Genomic DNA, 20,568 nt, shown 5'->3' on the forward strand with positions numbered 1-20,568 from the left:
CCGTGTATGAGAGTGGTTGGAAGTCTATTTCGTCAAAGAGCTATATCTACCCTGTATTTTCAATTGTGAATACAAATCTACTATGACGTCACAAATGATTCTGCGTGACATCATGACATTAAAAAAAACAATAAAAACTCGTTTCAAACAGGGGCTTTGTTTCAAATATTTTTGTTTTAAATTGATTTTTGTCTTAAACACAACCCTTCAAACAGATAATTATTCCTCGCAAATTGAAAAATACGATTCCGTTAATATATATTTAATTTAGTAAATCTCTGTAAACATTATTCAACAGTATATCACTGCTAAGCAATTCGTACGCATAAACGAAGAAAACCCACTTTTACAGCGCCATAAGCTCGGGCAACTTTATGATAAACAGTGATGTCATCTCGCTGCCCCCGTAACCAACAATTTATGCCATTGCTGACAACCAACGCGCGTGAGATAGATATTTAATATTTTACGTATCAAGCAGTGTTGGGATGACTCTAGTCATGACTTGACTCGAGTCAGACTCGAGTCACCTTTTTCGAATGACTTGACTTGACTCGAGTCACTTTCTAAAATGACTTGACTTGACTTGACTCGGCGTATCAGAAATGTGGATTGACTCGTGACTCGGAGCAGAATTCACGAGTCAATTTCAAGTCATTAAGTAATCGGTGTCGATAAAAATCACTGAATCTTGCATATGTTCGGATTTTTCGCGAAACGCTGGTGCAACCGTGAGCGCGACCAATCATTTAATGATTGTGCGTTTTACTGAGCCTCCATTGCTCCGTCACAAATAAATTGACCGCAAACGAAGTGATCGAAGCTTACGGCTTACGTTGTCGTAAACTGGTATAGTAAAGTGATTAATCTCTGTTTTTACCTTAACTAAGGCTTTTGTTTTATTGAAATTGAATTCGAATATAGTTTATATAGTCCTCAGCCATTGGCTGGTAACTATGGACTGTGGTCTAGTAGTTCTACGTATATGTGAGCGATACAGCGCCTTCTTGCGTGTATATTTAACTCAATATTCGTTCATCGGTTCAAAATCAATGACCACTCAATCTGTATTTCAGAGAGCTTGCAAAATGCAATGAAGTTATCATGCCCTATGCTTCGAAAAGGCAACTTGACTTGAATTGTGACTTGACTCGTGACTTGACTTGACTTGACTCGACTTGACTCGAGTCACCTCCAAAAATCGAGTGACTTGACTCGAGTCACCTTTGAAAATCGATTGACTTGACTTGACTCGAGTCAAAATGAGCAATGACTCGAAATGACTCGTGACTCGAAGGTAGTGACTTGATCCCAACACTGGTATCAAGTGACACAACTCAAATACGATCAAGTCATAACCTGTCTATAGTGTATTCATCTATAAAATGGATGCCATAGTTGGCTGTACACAATGATTGGAAAATCATGGATCACGTCCCACATCGCGTGAGATAAAAGTGCCATCATGCCCTTGTCTTGTCAAATAAAGACTCGATAAAGCGCTATTGCATTAGCGTTTCATCTTATTTCTTCTGCGCGTTGGTAGTTCTAACAGTGGCGGCTTTTGGACGGACTGGCTTCGCTTCCGTCGGTTTACTCGGGCTTTGTTTTTGTGCCGTTTTTATATTAGCAGAATCTTTCGCGGCGTGCTGCATCTTATCTGCGGGAGCAGACTGTTTCAGTATCGATTTGGTTCGAGGGGTTTCCGGGCTACTAGACTGTTTTGATGACGCGGCCTTGTCAGGTTGTGTCGCATCGACAGTGTTCTCTTTAGCCGGTGTGCTTGGCTTTGAAGGCTTTTGATCCGTCGATGTACTGCCAGCTGGCGACTTGGCGTTGTTTTTCGTTGTGTCAGAGGATGATTTCGGTTGAGCACCTGATTGCTTGGAGTGTGTTTGCTTCATTGCTTGCCTTCCTTGTTTACTTGAATTACTAGTTGATGAGGTCTTCGTACCTGCTTTCGATGAGGGTTTGGTATCTTCATCTTTTCCTGCGTTAGAGATATGTTCGTGAAAGGCAAGGGAGCGACATCAAAGTCATAGGATAGGCTAATTGGGTGAATGTTGTCAAACACCGGGAAAAGTATGAAACAATAGCCGTTTTGCTGAAAGTATTTGCAACTTAACGGCCTGACTTGGTAGTGATCCGCATGGGATTGACCAGGATGAATATCTGGTTGTGACCATTGAAAATTCTGGAGGCCTGATATTTCATCAAATACGTAGAGCAACGGATCTATTGTCGGATGACGTCATGCTTTTTAGATTAAGAATCAGAGAATGGGGAATACTCATTTTGCACATTTGGCTACGCTCCTGGTGGTAGATATGTTATTATTGTAGTTATAAAAGAAGACAAACACGTACTAGTAGATGGCAGCGATATGATTGATCTGGTAAACATAATTGGATTAGTCGAGGAGAATCATTGCTCTTGAAATTTCCATCGGTAGTTGAAGCCGAAGGGATGAGTAACGTTAACTATTATAAGGTAAAAAGCTATCCAAGTGTACCTACTGTTCCTTATCCAGTGATTCAACAGAAGATACAGATATTAGATCGACCACATATAACCAGCCATATGTTGGTTACATGGAAACTATTTCAATCGTTGGCCATTGGTCAACTTTCAACTGTCCGGTAGATGGAGTCAGGAAATACAGCGCTCGAAATGTAACACGGACAATATTGTTACCCGAAGTTTTTGTGTCGTCGTCCTTCTGGCACGGCGCTACCTGCGTTTTCAAAATGATATGCCTGCCGCTACTGCAGCGCTGTACTTTGACTTCCTTTTTCTCCGGCCTTTTACCCCCTTTGGTTCTGGTAAATGAAAGGAATGTTACTACACCACACGTGTTAGGTACACTTGTGTAACAAGATCAATCGCAATGGAAAGGGGGTAGCCACGAATTAAAAGTCCACAAGCGCAAATGGCACTGCAGAATTTTGCTTTCAAGGGTAGTCCTATTGCTACAGTGCTGTTCACGGCTAAACGAATCTTTATTCGCATGAATCCAATCACGGACCATCAACATTGATAATGCTCTATCAAAGGTACGCCCAAAATTGCTTGTCGTAAAATTACTATATATTCGCTATTAGAACAAATGTATCTACATGAACGATATGCGTACTGTGTCTTATTTCATATGACTACGCTGGTTCTTCTAACCTGATTTCCAACATTCCTTTGTAGTACTCCAACTGCTCGGTGACTTTGCGAAGTTTTGTTTCCAAAGCGTCTCTGTCGCGCGTTATAGCGCGCATGGATTCCTCATCCTTTTTGCTCTTTCTTTCGCGCTTGTTGATTTCCCGGCCCTTCGCGTTTAGTTGCTTCTTCAAATCATCAGACTAAGGAGAATCGCGCGTTGTTAGCCTAAGCCGTGGTCAGAGTAGTCATCGTTGCCACTCACTTAAAGGTAGAAGCATAGTCGTAAGTCAACTCAAATACACGAACACGTACCAACTCAGTTACCGTGATATGGGAGCTTTCCTATGCTAATTTCACTCACAAAAGTGATTTAAGATATCCTATGTCAATTTATACCTCTTTCATAATCCAAATAATAGAAGGGAAGTAGTTTAGTTTGAAACTTTCACAGTAGAGTTGAAACTAGGCTAAACGCAAAACCAGGCGAACAAACAGCGCAAGTAAGTAAAGGCTACTTGAGCAATTCGAAAAACGAAGTGTGCCTCGCTACTGACCACTTGTGATAATATAGGAGCATTGCAAAATCGCACACTGCAGATCTACGAACTTATACGGAGAAATGCTAGGGCAGCGGAAAGGGGACATACTGCTGATGCGCCACCCTGGGCATTATCAATCGTCATAAAGAGTTTCGGTCATGATAATAATCATATACTCGGTGATCCCACCACCGTGGTGGATTTATTTACAAATTAATGCGTAAAAGTGACTCGCGTGCGACATCTGTTGACGCATGAACTGGACAACAATATTCTATATTTTCTTGTTGTTGACTATTGGTAGTTTTACGCCGGTAGCTTACATCATGCATGTTTTTTGACTCGCTCTGCCTCTGGCTATTTAATTGTAGCCAACGCAGCCTCGCTACACTCAGTCTTACATCCACAGACTGATGAAAAATGTCAGGGTTCCTCACCTCCTGTTGTGATGCCTTGCTCTTCGTAAGTGCCTCTTTCAATTCTGATTGCGTGACCTGAAGGCTTTCTTCCGCTATACGCAGCGACTCATGCACGTCCTGAAAAAAACAGTACAGTGTATTTTCAATTTCCGCACGCACGACTTGCACCGGCCAAAGTTTAATGCAATAAATTAAAACCAGAGATTGTCAGTAACGGAGCATTTCTTGTTAAAAATAAGTATTACTTGAGTAATTATCACAAAATAATTTTCTAATTTCAATTGAAGTAGATTTGGCACGACTTGGAATGAATACTTCTCTACTTGTAATTAAGCAAAAATGTCTGCCTTTACTTTTACGTCAACTTGAGCATCAACCTAACTACTTTGACCACCGCTGAGTTTGACTTAATCGCATAACTACAATGCTAAATATGTGTACAAGGTACAGGTAACTGAGATAATGGAAGGAATACGAATAGGGATGAAAAGCAAGTCAGAATGGGAAGCATAGTGAAACTAGTTCAGCGAATAAAAGCTTGCATGTACTGTACATCTTCACCTTGTCAAATACTTCTGTGGTCTGCGTGCCTTTCCGTACTGTTACTTTATCGTACGATTTGATCTTCGACTCCAATTTCGCAATCTTTTTCTTCATCTCCTGATTGATTTTTATGCTTTTACGCGAACTTTGCTGCGACTAAAATGCAAGGATAACGACAAGATTAACAACAAGTCCGATGCGTAAATGTGTCACCGTGTACTGAAATAGAAATCGGGTTTAAATAGAGGTTCCAATTACATGTCTGACACATCATTGCCTGTGAACTCGCGTCTGAACAACAGTTACATGGATGCTAATAGCCATGCTCATAGTGTCATGGAATCAGAGTTTAGGTAAATGTTAACTTAAATTGAATAGGGGTTATGGTATAAACACAGTGCTTTCACGATCCTTAAATACCTGATGATGCCCCTGTTTCAAGCTTTCGTGGTCTTCTCGAAGGGATTTGTACTTTGCTACTTGATCTTGCAGTTTCTGTTGTAGTTCGAATTCTTTAAAGACGTACCTGGTTGATCGCAACAACATAATGTATGTTTATAACCAGGGTTGTGCTGACTCGAATCCGACACGAATCGCGATTTTTGGTGACTCAACTTGACTCGGGTCATTTTCTCAAAATCCGTAAAATGACTCGAGTCAAATTGCGTGAATCTGTTTAATGACTCGACATTTTACTCGAGTCATTGCGCATGACTCGGACCAAGTCATATGACTCGTAACTTGAACGGCAAAGGCCGACATTTCATTGAAATTTTGAATAGTGGTTAAGTTACCATACACTATCAGTGTTTCGTCTATTAATACTGGTACTTGATAAAGCGACCACTGGTAAAAGTGAGAAAAATTAGTATTTTATGACTGCGAAGTATTCGATATCACCGTGTAGAGTTGTGAAAAGTTTGTTCAACAAGAATTTAACTAGACAGTCAACACAATGACTTGAGCTTGGACTCGAGTCTCAACACCATGACTCGGACTCGACCCTCTGTTCGCCATGTTGGACTGTGACTCCTCGGAGGTGAATTGAAAATGACTCGACTTGACTAGAGTCAAAACTATAGAATTTAGATTAACTTGTGACTCGGAATATTGCGACTATAGGTTACAACCCTGTGAATACCCCTGCAGTCTAGCCTATGACTTACCGCCAGTATTATCATGGATTCAACTCAATGCTATGCATTTTCGTGAATATCTGATTATGTTTTCACGACTAAACCCCTTCGAATGCATTGGTTAGAAGACGAGACAATCGAAGGTCATATCAGTGTATCGTGTTATATTTTAGCAGTTCAGAATTAATTTATAAAATTATCGACCTGCTGTCGTCAAAATGACCAAGGCATGGAGTCACATCAATATTAAACTACAACAACAGCAATAGCAACAACAATTCATAAACAACACTGTACGTCAAACGTTTTTACACTATATCAAAGCGGTTTCTCAACTATGAACTTCATTTCATGTTTACTTACTTATCCTTTTCTTTTCTTATTTTATCTTTCTCTTCCACGGACTTTCTTAGGTCATCCTTGGCATGTTGAAGTTCTTTGGTCAGGTGATCCTCCTCAGGGCCCCGGTCTCGTTTCATGTTCCGCCAGTCCGCCACGATTTCCTTTATATGGTCCATGGTCAGTTCATCGACGGTTATGTCCCCACGTTCGAGCTGAAATGTGGTGTATAAAGTCGTATATTCATCGACGCTATCTTTTATACACTGTATCTAATTATATAGTCGGAATAAAGAAATGAAAAGTATTGCAAAATGTTGTTCATGTCACGTGTCTCAAAGCTGTGGACTCCGTCCTATGCTGACGCTGACACTGACAATATATTCTTTTCGGATTTTGAACATTTTCGAAACGTTATTTGGAGGAATTACCACCAATTAGGTCTATAATTATATATTGAGCACACCTATAAAAATAGGACTTCAATAAGCTTGCATGTCTTCAATTCCTGCAGCGGTGCATGTATCAGCTGGTCTTACCTTTTGGTGAATCTCGTCCAACTTTCTCCGTTTCAGAATCGGTGTCGAGGTCGCAGTTGACGGGGTGCTTGAAGTCGTTGAATCTCTGGGTTCGAGTACGGTAACGGAATCGCTGATGCGTACCTGTAACGCTCGCAATATCCATTGACCCATTCATGTCTCGAATCAGAGTTATGTCATGCAACAATCAATGTTAGTTTTGGATCTAAAATAATAGAACGTATAACGACCGTATATTGAAAGTATAGTAATATTAAATCGACTCCCTTCAACCGCAGAAATATTGCTACGTCTACTTCTAATTGACTAAAAATTTCGAATTATGCTTTCACATGTACTTCGATAGCATCGGTGAATACTTTGGTCATTCTCTGCTTTCCCTCTAATCAGCGCAAAGATTATTATTATTATTAATATTTGAATAGTGGCGCTTATGACCGATTAGGTCTTTTGCACCACGTACGAGATGATTAGCGTAAACAATATTTTTCACAGATATTTCGCACACGAAAGAAATCAGCGCGAAGAAGAAATCTTTCTAATGATGGCCAATCGACAATGAAGTGATGGCATATAGTTCTGTTCTAGAAGACACGCTAGTGCACTTTGGTTTGAGTAGGCTTACTTTTTTAATGGGGGTAGTTCCTGTGGATACGTCTCCCGCTTCTTTGTTATCCTCTGGATTTGCTCCTTCAGGTGGCATGCGGTCTCCGGCTATTGGTATTTCCTACAAACAGTAGCCGTTAAGAATCTATTTTAGAACAGAACTGCAAATTCATGGTATTCAGGTTTCGGGTGTGGCAGTTACTGGACCGCACAAGCTATGAACTAACCTCCTGCGTTTCTTCGTCAGTAGGTTCCGATTCTTTCTCTTCCTTCTGCCACCAATGGCCGTCATCAGCTGTGATCTCGGGGCTGACTTCATCAAGTTCTGGCGAAGGAGACTCATGCGCAGGGTCAGGTGGTGTATCGGGCGCGGGCAAGGGAACAGCAGGTTTGACAGGAGCTGTCGGTATTGCCGCTAAAATCAATTATGTAAGTGTCACAAAGTAGTGTGTCTAATTCGGAGTTGGTGTTGAAACTCGCGGTAATCAGACTTGCGGCCAATCCGCAGTAGAACTGTCCAGTAGTGTGCAACAAAATACTTCACAAAGACCTGCTTTTTCAATGATTTAAAATCCGGGTTCTATAGGCAACAAGTATTGATCGAGCCCGGGTCGGAAATACTATCACAAAACTGCCGAATCCATCGACACATATACAGTTTATTATCTGGCCATAAGTCAACCAAACGCGAGTCGATGATTGCGTAAACTGCGGCGAGTGCCATGCAGCAGAGCCTATACACAAATTATGGTGTGGTTTTTATCGAAAAATTCTGACACAGTCTTCGATAAACATACCGGATCCGGTTAATGATAGGTCGAGTCCATTTTCATTTCCGTCAGAGTTTCGTCGACTACGCGGGGCAACTCCTTGAACTGGACTGGGCGATCTATAAGTAAACACGCGTGTTAATTGAAGTAGCAAGCTCGTAGGCCTGTAATCATGAGTGTAAGCAGCTCGGAACCTATCATACCAAATACACATATTGAAATCATGCTTTTTTCAGTGTATGTCATTATAAAATTTCATCATTGCGAAGCCTAATCTTGCCATTTATTGCTTCGTCCTAGATACGCTGTGAATGAAGGCACATTGTGTGACCATAGACATGGGCACTGCCTGTTATTGGTTACACTGACCAAATGATATGTTGTTAATAACCGTATTAGATTTAAGACGTAAATTCTGATGTTGTTATGTTTCAACATGCAGTACAGTGTTGGCCAATGAAAACTTTTTTTGCTGTCTGCAGGTATTGATAACCATGTTCAATTATATATCCAGTACCAATTTGGCAAAAAGTCTACGCATACTTCCTGTCCTTGTTCTTCTTTTCCTTAGCCCTCTGCTTTACTGGGTGTTCTTGTTCGTCTATTGGTTTTGATACTAGTTCATCGCTCGGCATCGACGGCTGCGAATCTTTAACCGGCTCTTTTGGTTGTGCCTTCTTCGTTACTACGGCGGTAGCTGCGTTTCTCAAGGCTGGTTTGCTGTGTTTCAAAAACGAAGGTTTAGGCACACTATGCTCAAGGTACATAGGGTCAGATTAAGGCAGACGGAAAGTAATATCGCCTACGTGTATGTTTGGTGAGGTAATCGTGTTCATGTCGAGTAATGTTTACTCTGTAATCGCGTTAATCGTTGGCTACGAAAGGCTTGGCCAACAACATGATACGAAACGTAAATATAGACAACGTCGACGGGATAAGTTTCAAAAAGTTGTCTTAATCATGACCTGGCTTATGGTCAGTAAATTACCAATATCCTTCAACAAACAGCACAACGCCTACCAGCACAGGTGACTTCAGCCTACCCGCTAGCAGGCTTGGATATCTGTCTTAACAAAGTCCACGATCGAGGGGAAATCCCCCTAAGTCGCAGATTTGAAATGGAATTAGGCCAGAGGGGTGCGGCTTAAGCCCGACAATGGGCCTACGTGAACTTTTTGAAACCCACCATGTATTCATTATAATGAATACTCATTGCAAATCATTCTAAGCTATCTTCAAAAGACGAGAGGCTTCGCCTTGAAAAGCATCATAAAATTGTTCAGTCCAAACGCAACAGCGTGACAGCAATTTATCTGCGAATGAGCAAATAAATATTGGAGATAGAATTGGTATTTCAGAAAGACGTGGTGCCGATTTCGACCCTCAACCTCCCCTGCGTATGCCACCGCACCAGACGTATCACCACAACAGCCTCAAATCGACTGCTGTTCGCGCCTGATTGCGCCTGCAGTCAATGATGACAAACACGACCGTCGACCATGCGTATCATATGTGTATCATGGCCTCCAGCGGTACCTCTGAGACTGGCTCTGGAAATCCTGTTCGTCAAGAACCACGGTGCTAGACATTCAAGTGCTTTAGTAAATGCTCGGCATTGAGTTTTCTCTACCACTACATCTATAGGCGGCCTCAAGGATATACGTCACTGATAGAAGGGTTACTCCGTGAACTGGACGTAACGTATTAAAACCATGTTACGCAATAGCATGGGACGTTTCAGCATGCGACTCCGCAGCATGCAACAATTGGGCATGTGGATTAGGTTCAGATTTAGGGTCGGATCAAGGTCTGGTTCGGTGTAAGGTAGTGGTTTCAATCTTTTTTAGACTCGTCGCTCCCTTATCAAGCTTGACACTAATTGTCGCCAACTCCATATTTACGGATCCGCAAAAGATGACATATAAACCGGAAATACATTCACCTAACTCTAATCGCTGGCGAATTGACTAAGACAACGTCATTTATCAGAGTAGGTGCTCGGAAAACCGGTGAGTTCAGCTTTTTCCGCGTCATATGCAGAATAAGCCGTAGTCACACGCATTAATTAAATACATCTCGCTAGACGTTATAAAATTTTCGCACCTATCGCCCCCAGTCGTCCCAATGATTCTGAAATTCATCCACTGGGAGTGGGGGTATCGAACACGTTGGGAACTACTGGTGTAAGGTTTGATATCATGGCTAGGGTTGGTTTTGAATTCATGAAGTCGCATGGTGTAAAGTGCACATGCTCAACTGTTGTTTTTCACTGTGTCGCGACTTCAAATGACGGGCAATTAGAACGGTAATAACAGTCTACATCATCGCTACGCAACAGGCGGACCGCGGTCCGAATGCGGACCATTTTAGTTTTAACTCTGGACGTTATCTGTCTCGGTATTCACTTTGTGTGTTAGTAAAACCAAATCCAATCGATGATTTGCAAAGTAGAGTTCAGTGTTTTTTTTTCTGTCTCGTAAGCTCTGGACTAACAGTCGCTGCGAGTCATTAATTTCAAACATGAACATTTATAAGGAATATATTTCGCATCTGCAGCAGCCGGTGAAATCTTCACCGCCGCCTTGGACTCGTTCTTACCCCTTTCGAACCAAGATTTACAGAACTAACAAGAAATAAAAAGTGCCACTAGCCGTAACTAACGAAACAATAAATTCATTTCGTCTATTGTTCTTACTGATACCGTTTCATGGTGTATTGTATATAGTTATGGTTATATGACTGTAAATAATTTCATGAGAGTTATAACGGACCTAAGAAAATGCTAAACTTTCGTAATCTGACCATTGCTAAAAATTTTTGCAGTGGTGTTCACCTGGCGGGTGGGATTGCAATCTTCTGCGCTTGGGGTGTAGGGGGTAAGGGCGTCGCTTCCACCTTTACTGCGTTGTTTGCAGGCTGCGGGTCTCTGCGTCTGGCCATTTGCTGTCGCAGCTTAGACTTCATGCTCGCGGTGCTTGCTTTGCCACGGCCGTACTTTCTCAGATCCGGGGCTGTTTGCCTGGACATTTGCTCCTTGAATTCACGAATGAATAGTCGATTTTGATCGTACATGCGATCGGCCATACTCAAATACCAAAGTAGCCTAGAAAAGCTATGGTTTCCATACTGATTGTAAGAAACTGAGGGTGGCTAAATTACTAAAATAATGATGTAACGTCACCAATATGAATCGTGTGTGACCTCATATTGTCCAAGATGTATCATATTTCAATGGACCGATAGCCAGGAAGAGAATTCGGGTGGAGGCAACTTATTATGATGAGCTGGTGCAAAAAGCACAGCGGATGAAATGTCTCTAGAAAAGACATCGATCAATCACGAAGTAGTTGCTGTTCTCCTGTTGTTATACAGGAATTGAAAATATTGACCAAACATTTCAAGAAATCTATGCCAATTCGCAACTGCCAGAACATCACGTAACAATCGAAGTACGAAACCTTAACGGATACATTCCAGAATATGGGATACCTTCATGTATTTGCTGGTGAAACACACGCACCCTTATACAGGTACACCTTTGCTACAATCGTGAGCATGCTAACTAGTCTTCAGATCACGTACCAGACGGTGACACTAGTATAATTTTTAAAATAGATAATAATGAATTAGTTCCCGAATTGTAAGAGAGTGAATACGACTGCAGTCCCGATGTAAAAGACCGAAGCTTGAAGAGTCAATTGAGCATTTCTCTCTTCCCTATGAGCGTATACGCGTAGACACTATTTTATGCTTCCTTTGAATATTTGGCTACGCCAGTACCAACAGATTCATTCTCCATGCCTCCATTCTTCATTCCAATTGATATATAGAGAATGGTCAATGATGGTTATCGAATCGACATCAACATTCTCTGCGCTATCTCGTAGCTCCAGAATATAGGAAAAGTACCCCTCAAGTATAAATAGTTTCAAAAGTAGATTTTTTTCGCGCAATCGTATATCTTCAGAAGTTAATCGGATATGCATATATTCGATATTGCATGATGCATCTTCATGACAAACGCTAAATCACTAACGACACTTCATAATAGTGAAAAGGTCGACATCGATACTACACGACATCCATATTACAAAATGTAGGTAATTTTGCCTAAAAACTGTTCGAGTAGATGTCGGGGTAGTAATAAAACACAACCACTTGCGTAAATATTGCAAGTATAGACAAAACCTACTTCACTATACTCAGGAAAAGTAGATAGAGCTACTTCGTTACTGACCTGTCCAAGTCGCGGAATGTAGGCTACTTTGTTGAAGGTAGGCTTAAATAGTAATAGGGTATTTACTTGTAGTAGTTTTTCTTGCTCTTCCTGGTATTTCAACTGCTCTTCGTGGACTTTTGCCAGCTCGTATAAGGCACCAAACGCGTTTTTACCTTCGGGCGATACCAGGAAGCCCAGTAACGCCATTCGTTTCTCGTTATCGGTGTCCCATTCCTGCGAATGATAAATGATGGAAAGCTGTTAGTTTCAGGCAGATCCGCGTACAAAATGGTTTCCGTTGATCAATGCTTTGCGATCTTCATGAAATGAGTATTTGTTTCCTTGCGTATTAGAAGCGGCAGATTTGCTTACCCCGTTTCACTAAGCTTCACTTTATAGGACTGAACTACGGTCGTTCTGCCCGGGATATCGTAATATTACCGATTTCGTAGACAATAAGCAGTGAATGTGGCCATGATTAGACTTACCCATGAGAATAAGACACAACACGTTCGGGGACATAATATTACTAAAAAGCACCGTTTAAAAGTACAGAGTGTAGACTCGACTTCACTCGATCCAGATAATAAAGATGTGTCAAATCCCTGACAAGGAAATAAATTCAATGCAATTATTCAATTCTAGATGCCTGATATCCGAAACGCATATGGAACGGAGTCAACGTAAACCTACTAGCGTACAACCTATATTTATTTTTCTCAAAAAGTAATTACATCCGAATAATGACACTTCATGATAAATTAGACAGTAGTGAATTGGTTCCCACAACATGCAAACAGCAATACGAAGTTAAATTGAAGATACATTTGACCTAAGATAATGGTGTAAATGTCTTCTAATTTATATCGATGATTCACTATAACGGACTGAGTAAAGGTTTTTTGTGAACTCGTACTCTCAGGCAAATCAAGGTTCAACACGCACGTGAGCCTTGACTCCCGCCATTCCCTCCGAATATATCTTATTTTTGACTATATCTCCTTTTTGGTTATAAGCGCATTGTCGTATTAACTATCGTTGCGATGACATCATGGAAAAGCGAACAAAAGCTATTATGAGACTTCACGTATCTCTGCGTCTCTCACTGTATCCACAATGAGCTCCTCTACGTAACGAGATAACGGACGCATTGTTTCAATGTATATATATAAAACACCATTCATGAATGGCGATCCATTACATTGATTAGTTCTCGACAAGTGTGCAAATCCTTCGCCGTGGCGTATAGGGCGGACACATCAGTAGCAGGGTGAAACCCTGAGATGAGTGCCCCAGCAAAGTAGCCGTACTCAGTAATCACTGCAAGTAATCTTAATACATGAAGTATTTAGTATATATACCTTCATGTCGTCCAGCACCTCTTTGCTCATCATTTTGGTCTGCCGTAATCTGCCCAGAACTCTGTCCGTCCCAAGCTGCTCCACCAAGTTCATGATGCTCTCAAGCCTTTCCTGTTTCGCTCTAGTCATGCGAGTCATGGTGGCTGCTGCTTAGTCGGCTGAGTGTGTTTCAATAAATCGCGGGTATCTTAGTGGCTTGAGGCAATGTAAAATGATAAATACAACGGTAAAACCATTGGCAGAGCTATTTCCAAAATTAGCAGCGGCTCCCAATCATTTGGTCCACGCGGAACGTTCCCTGTTAGATAATTATCTAAGAAATAAAATATAATTTGAAGACTAACACGGCCGCCAAACGGCCGACGTTTCGCCTATGTTTTAAATCTACTTCCATGTATTTGAGATGTATATTTAACAACAGGACCTCATGAGTAAGTAGTGCACGTAAGAAAATGATCTAAATACCCTGACTAAGTAAAAGTACTTCGTCACCGAGGGAGTCTGATTAGCAATATACGATACTGCAGCAAAAAATTATTGTCGGACTTGAATTTGCCTGTTTGGTCGTAGCGAGACTATATATAGCCAACCAGGCCCGGACTGCCAGCGAAACCAAGATTTTACCTATTCCTACCGTAACGTCGAGTGTCAGTCATTTCGGCGGAGCTTTATCTTACGTAATCGTGATTTATACCAATTCTAGTTCGTAAATACGATACGATTACATCAATTCTTAGGTAGATAAACCCCAGAGGTGAAGTTGGTTCTGTTTGCACGTAAAACCTTCGGGGGCGATAATACTAATACACGATTTTTGATTAGAAACAGTCGTAGTGGTCCCCAGTACCTTAGTCAAAAATCAAAATTTAATTCTACATCCAGACCAATATTGAGACTTCATCGTTAAGTTTCGTGAGTTACTATACCTTATTGCCGTTTCATGTTGACCGTGTGAGCATATATCTGACAGCATGATGAAAAGTTTGTCGATGTGATGAACTGATAATGTACTGAGGCAATACGGTTCCCTGGACTACTTCATTTTGACCCGACTCAAATACCTCCTCAACCTATTCGTCTTATCCCTAGTTGAATTCCAATGATTCGAGTCGAATAGTGACAGTATATTCTTAGAGCGCGAGCGAATCTTTGGAGCGCCAATAACTTGATAATTGTGGTGTGTCCCTGTTAATCTACTAAACGTTTAAAATACATATCTGCAATCGTAGACTAATCGATCAACTCATGAGCAAATTCCACTAGGCATGCCACTTTTTACTTTATAATGCTCGATTGCTACCTAACCATATGCAATCGACTCCCGTTAATTGCTCAGTGATTCACCCTCCATAGCACTCCCTCGTCAAAATGAACCATTCCATCGTCACCAAAAAATCGATCTCGTGTCCAACGGATTATAGATGATAAGAAATAGCGAGCAAATGGTCGTTGGGCTCTTTTCTGCTAAGTTGTTTATTCAATTTGTCAGCTACCAGCTTATTCTTGGAGTGCTCACAATTCTTTCGACATTGTAGCCACAGTTTCGTGAGCTGACCTGCAAATACCCTGAGGATTTCGTACCTTGCAAACCGATTGAATGTTTACTTACTGTAGAGTTTATCTTAAGTGACCATAGTCTCGCATTCATCCTTCCCCGCTAAACCTCAATGAAATTATAACGTGACTATAGTCTCGCGCTTAATATCACCGTGAAGCATAGGCTGTGAGTTTGTAGTATCGCCTGCCTCGTTGTGTTTTGTGACAGACATGAGTACGGGTTACAGGTAACTGGACGCCATCTTTTGTGTTATCGGAAATCGGATACTTGGAGAATTTGCGGGACATTATGTCGCAATTATATACTTGTCACTATTTCATCAAAAATGCCCGCTTCCTAACCATAATATAGTCCAGCCTATAATGACTCACGTACGGATCAGTTGCGCTTGGTACACGTATCAAGCAATCGTGACGTCATTTTGCCATCATAACTCCAATCGTACTTCGCTCCTGTTGAATTCTCATTTTGGCTATGCGCATTTGGTTGTGGTAAGGGTTTTTCATAGAATGGTCAGCATTTCTACTAAAGTAGAAGTAAACGCAATGAAGTAAATTTTTAATCAGATATTTTATGTGGTAGTTTCTGCTCGGCAGTCTGAATTCATTGATGTCGATTATAGGCGCAGAAGCTGGGCCAATGGATTATCGACTGATGCTAATCATTGCAATTGAAACACGTTTCCATGGATTTTGACGAAATGTCCAAGTTCCAATCAGAGATACTATTCACCTGTTGCTGACCGACACGCAAGTAACAGCAATGCAGAACCAAATGGACGTAACAAACCGCGTAAGAATAAACGTATACAACGTAAGCTTTGCAATTAATTATGACACATCCTAAACAACCAACAACCAGCGGTTCGCATAAGCCTAACGAATAGAGCATCCTTGCGAGAGGGCTTAATTGCGAATGGTGGCGAGAAGACGTATTGATATAATTCGCAGCAGCAACACCAATGGGTCGCGGGTTCAAACCCAGCTTTCGACGTTCTTGTCCCTAGTACTTGTTTCTGCTCAAACCATTCACGGTGTGTAAAACACTTTTTAAATGTGTTCTACACAGAGGGATTCTCTTGAAGCAGAGTGCAGCCGAATACCGATTCAAAACAATAACAATCTAAACTTCAGCATAGGCCTATATCAAGAAACCAGAACACATCAAAGAATGAGTAATCAAACGAAACAGAGACAGTGCGATAGTGGCTAAATTAATATGTAACAATTATGTACCAGTAGTAATTGCTTCCGTAATGAAAGATGTCGCTGGCCGCAAAATAAACGTCTGCGGGCCGCGGGTTGAGAACCCCTGGTCTAGGTAGTAGGTTTATAGGCTCCTCGTTGTCATCTCATCCATGTAAACGGTGTTTTATAAAAGCCTAGAAGTGGTCCTTGCTAGAATTCGTCAACTACGGACTAAAAATAAAGAACATTGGCCTGTTGTGAATGACCATAAAAGTCGAGAAACACCACGGATGCCACAAACCACAAATCATTGTTAACGTACGGACGCAAATAAGAGTAGAACAAATAACACGCCGAATTGCCATCAGAAGTAGCGATTTCCACGACTCGTCAAAATTACTTCACGCGGTGGTCGAATATGGGAAGTAACGAGGCAATTAGGTAGCTTCAAAGAGTACCTATGGTCGCGGGGTCCCATGCATTAAGCGGTTGCCAGGTGACAAGCACTCTAATCAGGCGCCCACACTGTTGAACCACGGGTTAGAGTTCAGATTTAGCCTTAACTTTTAACAAATTGCCTGCTCTTTCAAAGTAACATCATGATAAAGTTCACGAAGGGATAGGTTAATCCTAATTTCTTGTACATAGCCTGCTACGAAGTTAGGCTAGCCTGTCAGAACGTTTGCCTCGGAATGTGGTATTTTCTGCATAAATGTGTCTGTCTTCGAATTCAGGTGGCCATGGCGGCGTTCTTGAGGCTCGATTAAAAAAAACACCTTAGACAAGCCTGATCTTGGTTGTGCATTGCATGAATATTTGACGAATCTGATGAGTTTGCATTTCCAATACCCAAGAGAATTACATCGAATACACAATTTTCAGGACAACGTGAGATTCTGGCGTACGAACCCAGATCCGTCCGAAAACGGAACGTGCCAGTTTTTAACATTTTCACATTTACGCAGTGCGTAATATTGTGACTTTGCAGAGATTTCTTACTTACATGAGTATCATTCGAAGCAAGGAAGTACTATTTTTACTTGAATTTGTCTGAAGCACTTCCGAAAAGCACTATTTCTACTCGTACATAGTAGAATTTGTAATAGGTAGCTCTAGGGTTGCCATACGTCCGGAATTTCCGGCACATGTCCGGAATTTCACTGTTCAAAGTAGCGTCCGGGAGGAATTTCTAAAATATGCCAAATGTCCGGAATTTTGACGTAGCCACATACTTTTTTCGTAAATCAACATAAAAACATTATTTTAGGGATATTTATGTGGATGCATGACATTTTTCTTCGCGCTGCGCACGATTTACTATCGCATTTACTACCACCCTCGCCGAAACTGCAATAAAATATCAATAGAAACAACTTTTGTTTACTGGAATAAGTCTAATCGCAATTATACGAGAACGGTATATTCCTAGATATCGTTCAGGCCGTTGAATTCTTTTTCAAAGATAGTGGTTCCAAACGTGGGGATCGTTTGCCTTTATCCTGGGGTTCGCGAACATGTTGTACGTAATCAGCTTCCAAAATAGCCCGCGAGTAAGTCTGGGCAAAGGTGCTGACTTCTTTTAGTAATCAGCTCGTCAAATTTTGATCTGGGCCACGGAACATTTTCAAATTGGAGATGGAGTCGCGACCATAAAAAGTTGAAAACCACTGGATGTGGCGTGTTTATAAAGCTCCGTGGTGCGCACCGGCATAAGGCTGATAGACAATCTTATCGGTGGGACAGGTGAACATGACTCAACGATGTACAATTACGCTCCCCGTATTTTCGAATTCATCATCCTCCACCAGCTCTACCGCTAACTCTGATCATGTTGGCGGAGAGTAGTAACTATATAGTAATATATGGAACAACCAATATTATTGACAGAATTCATTCAAAACAATTTAACGACCAGATGCAAATAGAATCATACAGAAACCCCATCCCCCCGAAAGTGACATCGATTACCCTATGGTGGGCTCAAAATAATTGTTTATTTGAGCGGAAAGGGAATGAAAAAAAGTGATTTCGGTCACGGTTACACAACACACAGCCACATATTCCTGAACCGGATCGGGACCACCTCTGGTCTATGAGTAAAGCTTTGCTAGTGTGACGTCACAACTCATTTTTAAATCCAGTGGTTGGCGCTAAAGAGTGTCCGGAATTTGGATTACAGAAATGTGGTAACCCTAGCTAGACTCATACTTGAAAACTTTGTGGACAACTTTTACCAGCTCTGACTATTTAACGCGGTTCTGGTAACAATATAAGTGAATCAAACCAATGTTGGACATGTTTTGAAACTGGTTTTTCTAGGAACTTCGTCGAACCAGCATACGATTCAAATTACCGATGAGAGCAGTCTCCATTCGCATAGCAAGAAATAAATTTAGTCCAAGTATTCTCTTTCGTTCCTAAGTATCTACCAGTCTACTAATACATCACGGTAAGTCTTTTGATGGGAGTCTGTATGCAACTCAAACGGAAACAGCACTTCGTCAGCCCTTCAAAACATTGGTCTTGCTCCCACCATAGCCTGATCAACCACGCTTAAGCCCCCCCCCCCATATACCTTCCATTTTACCACCAGCCTTTTACCACTGTCAGACTAATGATTAAATTTCGTCAATATTATTGGTAATACCATCTATTATTACTATTCATTTTAGATCGTCTCTCAGCCCACGTGATCAGATGTACCAGTAGAGCTGAGGGAAGGGGTGCATTCGAAAAGTTACGGCACGTACTTATTAATTATAACATCTTCGGGTGGGTCCGTTGTTGTTATTACTTTGTTTTATGTTGCTATTTCGTGATCTCCCATCTTCTATTGGCGGTCCGCAACCCGGTTTCAGATTCTGAAGGAACTCTTAGTAACACTTTTTCAACAACTGATATTGATTTGAGTTTTAATATAGTGCTGTTGTTGTTGTCCATTGATACCCGTTTTATCGAGTTTGACGCTCGACAAGCCGGTCAAAAATGGCCGTAAAGTTGCCTTGGGTCAAATGGAAAATATGATGCAATGCAAATAAAGCGAGCCGTTCACTCTCGCTGCGTCCACACCATATAGCAGTGGTCGGGAAGCTTTTTTGTCCGAAGAGCCATATTGGCCCAATTTTTACCATATTAACTCCCAAAGAGCCATACATGTCTATCAACTGTTACGTCACAATTGAAAATTTGTGACCTCATGGTAGCACCTGGGATTCGTCATGTGCGCCTCATTTTCTCTGTAAAAATTCCTACTAATCATGCTGGTAACCGTATTCAAGCATGCGAAATTTGAGTTACGAGAACGTAGCTTCGTCGCGATGCTCCTTTTAAATGCGACAACCCATGATCACATGCGTGAATAGAGCCAAACATGATCGCTACAGCCGTATATAGCCAATATAAGGTGTGATACATCAGTGACATGGGCAGGGTTGTAACCAAGTCACATGGTTCCGAGTCACGAGTCAATCTTACTTTTGTGGTTTTGACTCGAGTCAAGTCGAGTCATTTTCAATTCATCACTGACTCGAGTCCGAGTCCAAGTCACCGTTTAAAGGGTCAAGTCCGAGTCATAGTGTTATGACTCGAGTCGAGTCCAAGTCACAGTATTGAAGTCATGTTCAGTTCATGTTTTCAATCCTGCTTTGGTGATATCGAATTCCTAGCTTGCCAAACATGCTCATTTTGTCCCTATCAGAGTTTTGGGACGTGTTTATTTAGGCAGTTAACGGACAGGTCCTGGCCTCATTCACCGATGCTACAGATAACTTCACTAAGTTAGAACATAAAATCAAATATCTGTCTTGTCAGTCTGATACATCACCAATTCAAGCATTCAGTTTTTATGATAAGCACATCGACGATAGCTCATAAATTGCTGATAGAGAACCAACGAGTTCACGTCAAGATACCAGCTGATGGAGAATCAACAGATGCATGTTTATGTAGAGGTATTTACACCAAGCCAGCATGCTGTAAAAGCGTGCATGCAGCTATGTGCATTGTGCAGTGACAAAAAACAGATACCTTTTGATATTACTTAAGGTTTTCCCAATTGCATTACAGACTACATCGCAGTTACAGCATTGGAGAAATAATTGTACAATGGGGCTGTTCAAAAACATTTTTCAAGTTTTCCGGCTACTTCTTAAAATTGTTAGATTGCCTAAAAAAAATCAAATTTGGCTCGATTCCAACCAGTA

At 41.3% G+C, this 20,568-nt stretch overlaps 1 protein-coding gene across 1 annotated transcript; it reads right to left on the reverse strand.

Annotated features, from left to right (window-relative positions):
• Positions 1–246: 246 nt before the first annotated feature.
• LOC145436286 (uncharacterized) lies at positions 247–15,349 on the reverse strand. The gene is made up of 15 exons (XM_080313648.1): positions 13,622–15,349; positions 12,345–12,494; positions 10,875–11,074; positions 8,585–8,761; positions 8,069–8,160; positions 7,499–7,686; positions 7,291–7,392; positions 6,666–6,788; positions 6,151–6,341; positions 5,072–5,177; positions 4,670–4,807; positions 4,127–4,225; positions 3,172–3,350; positions 2,695–2,819; positions 247–1,990 (listed from the first exon to the last, which is right to left on the reverse strand). The coding sequence occupies exons 1-15, from the start codon at positions 13,757–13,759 to the stop codon at positions 1,524–1,526; spliced, it is 2,475 nt and encodes an 824-aa protein (XP_080169774.1). The 5' UTR covers positions 13,760–15,349; the 3' UTR covers positions 247–1,523.
• Between the last annotated feature and the right edge of the window lie 5,219 nt (positions 15,350–20,568).

This window comes from Botryllus schlosseri, chromosome 3 (assembly GCF_051294905.1).
Source record: "Botryllus schlosseri isolate E-star chromosome 3, Bs_hap1, whole genome shotgun sequence".
Lineage (NCBI taxonomy): Eukaryota > Metazoa > Chordata > Ascidiacea > Stolidobranchia > Styelidae > Botryllus > Botryllus schlosseri.

Coding starts and splice junctions, on each gene's coding strand:
- LOC145436286 (XM_080313648.1), bottom strand. CDS start 13,759: ATGACTCGCATGACTAGAGCGAAACAGGAAAGGCTTGAGAGCATCATG. Junction 8,161..8,584: donor AAGAAGAACAAGGACAGGAA/GTATGCGTAGAC, acceptor GTTTACTTATAG/ATCGCCCAGTCCAGTTCAAG. Junction 7,687..8,068: donor CCTATCATTAACCGGATCCG/GTATGTTTATCG, acceptor AATTGATTTTAG/CGGCAATACCGACAGCTCCT.